We start from the raw sequence: 9,335 nt of genomic DNA on the forward strand, positions 1-9,335 counted from the left end.
ATGATAAAATAATAAAAATACAACATAATAAAATAATTCTCACGACGTTTCGGCCACAACGCAAGCAGCCGTCATCAGGTGAAAACAGGTCTGTCGAGACGGCAGAGTCTGAATGACACACCCCAGGCTTGGAGGACGGCTGCTTGCGTTGTGGCCGAAACGTCGTGAGAATTATTTTATTATGTTTTATTTTATTATTTTATCATTTCCATTCTACGTGACTTTACCGAAATAACCAATAAGATGAATCCCTGCAGTCACGAAAGCTTTAAATCGACAGTGTTACGATTGTTTTGTCTACATCGACACAGCGCTATATAACCATCCAATTATGGCAGCTTCGGGAGAGAAGAAAACGTTGCTGGGGCACGGCAGACGCGGTCACCTCCTTCATCAAAGGAAAATGAAGAACAATCCGCAATGTGACTGCTACGGTCACCAGAGACAGACCATCAGTCCCACAATGCAGCACGGCCCGCGACTCCGTTTGAATGACATTTAAATACCTCGATAATCACACGCGCGAAATGTAGCTACTTCCACCCTCCCATAGGAAAGGAAGGAGAAACGATGCCCGCAGTAGCGCGTGGCGAAAGATCGGGAGAAGAATTTCTACAAAGGCGCAACCAAAGCCGGGAAACCTCACTTGGGATGCAAGCGACTGCGACAACGCTGCGTGTGAAACAATTACATAGAGAGCCGCGTTGCCTTCAATCATTGCTTCTTTCTTTCAGACTGTGAGTGCTTTAAAATAACAGTTGCACAACGTTGATTACGCGGCGTGTTTCTTTACCCAATCCTTAATGTGCATCCAAATTACACCGTCGACTGGAAATGTTGTACATAATCGAGCAACCCAGCGGCGATTAGGTACTTGGCCTCTGATGTAATTGGCAAGAGTAGAGAGCATCCGGTTATGGGTGGTGTAGAAAGAAAGCATTTACACTTCCTCCTAACTATATTTAGTCCTATCGCTGTCGTTCGGCGTGTGAATATAGCAGCACTAATGTAGTCATCCAGTGCCAATTGTATCCAGGGTGTGTGTGTGTGTAAAACTGTCCTGAGCTAAAATTATGGCCATTCGCCAAAGTGCCATTTAAGCAATTGTGGCTTCCGATTGTGTATAGAGACGGCAGATAATGACCGATTAAACTTAATATCATAATCGTGGTACTTATTGCAAACACTAACCGTTATTTTTGTTGTGTGAAGCTGAGAGAACGTGTGGATTGAATAACACTGGAACGAAGCCGTTGCACTTTTGTTAAATTGAAGAACCATTCCTCGTGGTAAATTTTCATTGGTTAAACTATATAGTCAGAAAATGTGAGACTATTAACACGTTCTTCATTACAATACATTTATTTAATAGTGAACTATAAACGGCTTCCAAAATGCGAACCGCCAATGCGTGAGAATTGAAAGAAAAACACGTAATAATATCTAACCGTGTCGGGTGGAGAAAAGGTTCATGGTTACGCTTAGAATACAAATATTAACCTATCCAGGAAAGCCTCACGACCGGCTCCAAGGGGTGGGGGGGGGGGGGGTCCTGCTTAACGTGTTTTTTTTGCGAATTCCTTTTCTATAGATGGATTTACGCCCGAGAGTAAGCGGCACACCTGAAGAAGCCTAATACAATAGCAGGGGGGGGGCGGGGGGGAAACGCCCCGAAATCTAAACAAATAGGGCTACCCTCCGCTGGTCGTACTGACTTCTACGGGGCACCTGGAGGCAGGTGGCTTGCCGCGTACACGATGATCTTTGTGTGATCCACCAACACCCCGACAGAGAACGCGGGCACCACCCAGCGATCTAAACTACGTAATAGTATGTGCCCTAATGTATCCTGTGTGCGATATTTGGTGCGCATTATAGCCCTCCGACGTGCCTGGCTTGTTCGCTACTCGTGGTTGTTGCGGGCGCGACCCGCAGCCGTAACGCCGCTCGTCAACCTGTAGATCGCGTCCGCGCTGTTCGCCGTCAAATTCTCATCCCGACCGCCGCCAAATATGCGTGCGGAAGCGTGGCGCTCAACATGCGGGGAGAGGCTCTCAACTCGTCGTCCTGCACGCCCACCCACATCACCGCACCTCCTCCTCCTCCTCTCCCTCCTCCTCCTGCTCCTCCTGCAGTGCCGCCACCCCCTCCTCTGCCTTCCCCTCCTTCCATGAGCTTCTTTTGAGGGAAGACAGCCCGCGTCGCCTGGAGCCCCCTTCGTTGAAATAAAGAAAACTAAATGAAAAATACAAATAAATAAAATCTGCCGACACTTACGGAATGTTTTAGGATTGGGGTAAAACGCGTTTGATTGCCGATTCGGAAATCGATCGCGCGCTTCTCGTTTTTGAAGTGAATGAGCAGCAAGTCATGAGCTGCTCTGACAACAACTGATCGGTTCCTGTGGTCGAGGTTCTGCGCAGTCGAGGTAAGAATCGTGGGGAAACGCCCGAGCAGATTTATTTACCCGCCCTGATTTCTACGATACTAAGTTTGGACAATCTCGTCCGCAGCCGAGTACACGTTGTACTCGCGTGCATTAAGACAGTTGCGCGTTGATTCATGCAGTCATCTGTGTGTGTGTGTGTTCTATGACGTTAACGCTTAATCTCTAAAGGTGGTCATCGCCCATCATCTATGCGAGTCGTGTAAGCCACGTCTCAAAGCGCTTGTATAAACGGTGTGTGCACTAATTGTGGCTATAGACTTGATATCGCTCCTCGCATGATTTTGGCTCAACAGCTCGTCGCGTGCGATTTGCTGAGCTCCTCCAGCTTCTACGTAACAACAAGGATCGAGCATTTGTGTTTTTTTAATTATATAAATGTGCACTTAAAGACGTATGTTTGTGGAGAATGAAGCATGCGCTCAGATACGGTGTCGGCTGTCCACAGATTGTGTAGCGCACAACAACCACGGACAATTTGCCTCCGCGCGTTGACAGCTTTGCAATGTGACATTGAAGTCATTCGTGTTGCAAACGTTTTCACATCGAGGCTGAAGGCGACGCGGGGGGGGGGGGCGGTAGAAGAATATTACAAGAATAAGTAAAAGGCAATGTTACGCATAAACATGTTTTGCTATTATTTAAAAATGTGTGTTTTTGTTGTCTAATATTAGTTTAATAGTTGTATAGTAAGGCGTGGCTTTAGCAGCGGTGCGGATTATGTAACGTCAGCACCCTGGACAGCGACACGGCGCTGAACCAGAGGTCCCATTCAAGGCATGTAGTACGAGCTCGCATTGAATGTGGTGCTTTATTCCTAACCAAACGAACGATATTAATTCGTAAAAATGCTGAAGCCAAAACCACTTTCCAAAATACATTTAAAGAAATTCCATAACGTTATGATGTCATGAACTGACCTTGGCAGCATTATATTGCGTTTAGTATTGCACTGCCCTTAAACCATAACCCCTCTATACACAGGATTTTAGTTATTGCAAACGAATATTGCAATTCACGAATTAAATATATGCAAATGACAGTGAATTGCATACGCTTTAAATAGATCTCTGTGCAAGTGAAAGACAGTCGCTTTTGAAACAGAACACATAGCGTCTATGAATGTTACTTTTTACACATTGGCCGCGCTGGTCTTCATCAGAATAGCTGCAATTACAATAGCCGTGGCATTGCACACAAAAACAAGTGTTGTCCTACATGCAAGTGTTAGACAATTTTACCTTTCTCTATTTTTTATGGTGAAAACTGCACGATTTATCAATGTAATTGAACAAATCGGGAAGACGAAGCGATTCAGCCGTGCTTTTGAACGTGCAAATGTACCACCCTCGTTGCATCAAGAATCCAGAGTTGTGAGATGCAGATGCATTTATACGCCGTTATAGATAAAAAACATTTTATTTCTGAGCTTTAGTTAGTCGCTTTAACCAAAATGTGGTGATCTTTGGCAAATAAATACGCGTATGGAATGCGGATTCTATATGAGTATGGATCTATAACGTGTTAGCTGCTTCATAATGTAAAATATTGCACGTTCTTTTTTATGATTTTTTCCGTTGTCTTTGATGTTTCTGAAAAAAAAAAACATCGAAATTGAAGATGCGCATTCTGAACAAATTTAACGCATTCCACTTTGGAGCATTTCTCTACCGCTAAGTGACATTTCACATTGTTTTTTTTTGGTTATTCTTTCCTTCTAAATCATTTTTTTTTATAAAAAATGAAATGTCTAAAACTCAACAACTTTCCGAATGCTCAAGGCTCACGCTTGTTCAGGCTGTCGTACGAGGGACGGTGAGCTTTGGGTTCTCCGCGCCTCTGAATTCTCGATGGAACATTGCGTACGATTCGTGAAATATGCGTGCGTTGTGAATTGTGTGTGTTTCTTTAAATTGGGCTATTAAAATACACGGTAATGTAAGGCTCGCCGTAATTACACCACGTTTAACATAATAAGTGAAACCCCATGTAAGACTTATGTAATAAACACCAACGTTATTATACAATTTAAGGCTATATTACTCATCTTAATGAGTAAAATAAATATTCAAGTATTATAATATAATTGTAGAATGTTTCAATTCAGTAATGCATGAAGGCATCTTCCCCATTTTATCGTCGGTCACAGGGGTTGTTTGACCATATTTGACCACGCTGCTTAGTGCCGGTTCATGAATCTGGGATAGGGGGGGGTGTCTAGATCCGATTCAACTATCACTGGCCGCTGGTATTAGCCACGGACAGAAATCAACCTCAGGTGGTCGAGTTCGTGGGCGTAGTGCGTTAAGCGCTGCGCCACCGGTCCACGAATTCAAATATATTGTCTTGCAAATAGAGTAACGACTTCATCATTACAACGTGCGTGCGTTCCGGCTCTAAAATGTAGTTGTTATCTTTGTCTATAAAGACATGTTGCGAGTGTGTTAAACAGCACGCGTTGTGCGCGGTGTGTAAGTGCCGTGTTTTGTGGTTTGTAGAGCGCAAACAAGATGGTGCGTGTGCGCCTGATCATCCTGGTCTTGGGCTGCATCGCCTCGTTCCGCTCGGCCACCGCTTGCCCGGAGCCCTGCAAATGCCTGGACAAGTTCGTGCACCAAATTGCCAACTGCGCCTACAAGCAGCTGGAGACGGTGCCAAAGGGGCTGCCCGCGAACATAACCTCGCTCAGCTTATCCGCGAACCGCCTGCGTAGCCTATCACGAGACGCCTTCGAGGAGATTCCGCTCATGAGTTCCCTGTGGCTGTCCCACAACGAGCTGGTGAGCATCGAGAAGGGTACCCTGGCCGGCCTGGTGCAGCTGCGCAACCTCGACCTGAGCAACAACCAGCTGGCCGACTTCTCGTGGGAGGACCTGCGCAACCTGACGGCGCTCCAGGTGCTCAAGCTGAACAACAACAATCTGGCGCGCCTTCCTCGCGACGCATTCGAGACGCTGACCGACCTGCGATCGCTGCGTCTCCACAACAACCTGTTCGCCACCATCGAGGAAGGCACCTTTGAGAACCTGCACGCCCTCTCGCACCTGCTTCTCTACGAGAACCCTTTGCGGTGCTCGTGCAAGGCGCGCTGGCTTCCGGCGTGGCTCAACACCACCTCGATCGACATCCCCAGCAAGGAGAAGATCGCGTGCGCCGAGCCGGACGAGCTGAAGGGGCAAGCCGTGCAGCAGATGCCCGACGTCGAGTGCGTGGCTCCCACCGTGCGGCTCACCAGCAGCCCGGACGTGCGCGAGACTCGCCTCTACCCGGACTTCGCGGTGGTCCTCGATTGCCAGGCCGATGGCCTCCCCGCGCCCACCGTCTCGTGGAAGCTGCGCAAGGACGGTGGCGAAGTCGACCTGGGGGTCTTCGACGAGGAAAAGGTCCCCGAGGAAGCGGCCGTCGAGACCAACGACGTGCTGGACAAGCGCGTGATGGCCTTCAGGAACGGGACGCTGCTCATCCCGCAGTTGAGCGAGAGCGAGGAAGGCGCCTACACCTGCGTGGCGACCAACGACATGGGGGAGAGCTCGGCGAGCGCTCGCATCACGCTGGCGCAGCGCGGCGGCTACGAAGCGCGGCAAGGCCAAAGTCAACCCGCTCCTCGTCCCGGGAACGTCGAAGAAACGCAAGTACGCCTCGTCTCAAGCGAGCATCACCGACAAGAAAGGCGCCGGGAAGGATCGCGCCGGCGGCTTCGTCGAGAGGAACGACGTGTCCGCCCACGGCGACAGCGACGACGACTACGACTATAACGAACACGGCGCGCCCTTCCCGACCCCGGTGAACACGGCGTGCGCGCTCAAGCACGCGGGGGGTTCCCCGCTCGAGCAGGCGCTGAATGGGACCCCCGTGCCGGCGTTTGGCTACGAGCAGCGGCACCGCTTCGAGTTCGGGGTGATCGCCCTCGAGGTGTCCGACACGGACGCGCGTGTCCAGCTCACCCCAGGTGCCGCGCGGCGGCGACACCAAGCGCGCGCTGCCTGTGCGCCAGGGCGACAGGGGTTGGTCGGCCCTCAAGCAGCAGCAACAGCAGCAGCAACAGCAGCAGCAGCAAGCAGCAGGCGAACGGCAACCTGGGTGCCGCGGCGAAATTCGAGATGATGTACCTGTGCACGGGCGACGCGCCTGACTCGTCGCCCGTGCAGTGGTCGCTGGTGCAGAGCGAGGTGCACTTCTACCGCTTCCACGGCCTCAAGCCCGGCACGCAGTACACGCTGTGTCTGAGCCACGCCGGACAGTCGTGCGAAGTGCAGGTGCCCTTCGAGACGCGCAAGCGCATCCCGTCGCTGCTCATCATGGTGGTGGTGAGCTCCTTCCTGCTGGGCCTCGCCACCATCCCGCTGCTGGGCGCCGCCTGCTGCCACCTGGTCTACCAGTACCGCGCCAAGACGTACAAGCCCATGGAGAAGCCGCAGCAGCAGCAGCAGGAGAAGACGGGCAACGGAGGCGGCGTGGCGCAGGCGGCCGCGCGGGTGGTGGCCGGCGACCAGCGGGTTGTGCACTGCGCGCAGCGGGACTCGATGTGCGACTCCATCGGAGAAGTGGGCGACCACGCGAGCCTCCAGCCCAGCGAGGAGGAGGCGTCCATCGCGCCCGCGGGGTGCAAGGACGATGCCGTCCAGTTCGACCTCGAGTCGGAGTGCAGCGATCGCCTCCCGCTGGGCGCCGAGGCCGTGAACATCGCGCAGGAGATCAACGGCAACTACAAGCACCCGGCTCGCTGAGACGCGAGAGGCGACTCGGTGGCGTAGCGCGGTTGGGCATTGGGGCCGTGGTGCAGAGGAAAGAAATGGGGGGGGGGGTGGGGAGCCCCCTGTTCAATATTTACCCCTCGTTCATCCGACGCATGGGCACCTCCGCCCCTATACTCATAGGGCCCGTGTGCAGTTGCACCGCCGGCACACTCGATGGTAGCTACGCCGCTGACCCGACCGTCTCCGCTCTGGTTCCCCTCTGATGATGTTGTTGTTGTTTAAGATCGCGCGAATGGTCTTTTTAAGCAAACAAACACTTTTTTGTTTGTGTCCTTTACGGTATTCAAATTAAGATACGCACACATATATGCACCACATACTTTATCAATCGGATTTGAAGCTTTCGTGACTGCAGGAATCCATACACTTTGGTTCTTTCGGTAAAGTCACGTAGGTATAAAATAAAATAAAATACGTGACTTTACCGAAAGAACCAAAGAATATTTATCAATCGGCTTTGCCATGTGTCTCAAAAGGTGACGATAATTCGAGTGTACGTAGCGGCTTTACACCCCCCCCCCCCCCCCCAGCCCATATCAACCCTCGTAGACGGCACAGCTGGAACCAAAACACCAAGGGGCGAGCAAAGCGATAGAATAATAATAATAATACGACTCGGGCCGATTCGGCAGCGGCGCGACGCGACACACCACACACACTCGGGTGCATCGAGGCGACATCACGCGTTCCAATTCGTAGTCCACTTCAATTTGAATGAATGTGCGGTGAAGCCCTCTGCCAATCCTCTTCTGGGTGAGCGGGTCCAGGACCGGTTCCGCTAACGGTCGTCATCGATGTCGTTCGGACGTGTGGTCGAGAATCGACCTCGGGCGGAGTTTCACAGCGCTGCGCACTAACCAAACCACTGCGCCACCGCTCCATCCAAACGCATTGCTATTGAAGGGTATACGTTACAGCCTAGTTATAAGAGGTGTAGGCGACAGTAACAAAACTAAACTCATGGCTTGATGCTGAGTTCTTGACCTGTTTTTAAAGAGTACTTGTGGTCTGGCTGGATTGTATGCATTGGGGGCACAAACCGCCTCTCGTTGCATGTCGATCACGACCCAATCGAGGCACGCACCGGTCACTTTACCTGCCATGAACAACAGCGCAGGTTCTTCACCAGTTTGCTACGCGTGGCAGTCATGTCGCAAAAGCGTCCGTGTTTTTTTTTTACTACCTACATCAGATTTCAGTTTTTTGTCCAATGGACACATATGATCTTGATTTGAAGCTTTCGTGACTGCAGGGATCCATACTCTTTGGTTCCTTCGGTAAAGTCACGTAGGTGTAAAATAAAGAGTATGGACACACATGCTGAAGATTTCTGTTTTTGCCACTTGTATTTTCCAGCGGATGTGACGGAACGTATTTGTTGAACTTCTTTCGCACCGTACGTAGCCAGCCTTCCATCGTACGTAGGTGCGATGGAGGGAAAACAAACCAAACCTTAACAGCAGTTCAAAATAAATGAGTTTTCAATCTCGATCATTTAAAAGTGCATAGCTCCAGTGGCTTCCTAATATCGGAAGGAAGAGCGATTCCAGACGGCCGCAGAAGCGCATCTGAAAGCGTGAGATGCCGTGACCGTCTATTGAACGCTCCCTGTGTAGTTAAGTGCGCGCGGCTGTCGTTTGGAAATATTTAATTCAGTCATGGAATAATTTTCGCCCCTCCCCTACCTAAAACCCTTCCATTACCTTGAGAACAGGGCGGAGGGGAGGGGGTGGGGGGGTTATTTTCCAGAGCTCAGCCCCGGTTGAAATGAATCCCTTGGTCTGTAACGTAGCTTAACGCTGTGGCTTTAGCGATGTACGCAACGTAGTCTCAGGAGTGACATTCGTGAAACACTCAACACAGGGTTGACTGGCGTTGCTTGTTTCGAATTGCGCTGTGCTCTAGATGTCATCCGTTTTTCAGGTTAAAGTACGTGGCTCTGTGCATTCAAGGCAGATTATATATACAGTATATATATAAGCCGACAGTTCAGTGTCATGTCTTTTTTCCTATTAGCACTTTCGATGCCTTGACAAGCTATAGTGAACAACATGCTATGTTGTGAAGCATAACATTGAGAAAAAAATGTACGATAACGTCAGTCTATAAACATTTGTACTAGTTCTGTTAGA

At 50.4% G+C, this 9,335-nt stretch overlaps 1 protein-coding gene across 1 annotated transcript; it reads left to right on the forward strand.

The window, feature by feature from the left end:
* The first annotated feature begins 1,733 nt into the window (after nt 1–1,733).
* On the forward strand, nt 1,734–9,335 carry LOC133346583 (immunoglobulin superfamily containing leucine-rich repeat protein 2-like). The gene is given in 5 exon segments (XM_061558247.1): nt 1,734–2,428; nt 4,923–6,021; nt 6,023–6,394; nt 6,396–6,497; nt 6,499–9,335. Coding segments are annotated over 4 exon segments (2,214 nt in total). The 5' UTR covers nt 1,734–2,428; nt 4,923–4,956; the 3' UTR covers nt 7,174–9,335.

The sequence above is a fragment of the Lethenteron reissneri genome, chromosome 24 (genome assembly GCF_015708825.2).
Source record: "Lethenteron reissneri isolate LAM-NWPU_2019-01 chromosome 24, ASM1570882v1, whole genome shotgun sequence".
NCBI classification, from domain to species: Eukaryota; Metazoa; Chordata; class Hyperoartia; order Petromyzontiformes; family Petromyzontidae; genus Lethenteron; species Lethenteron reissneri.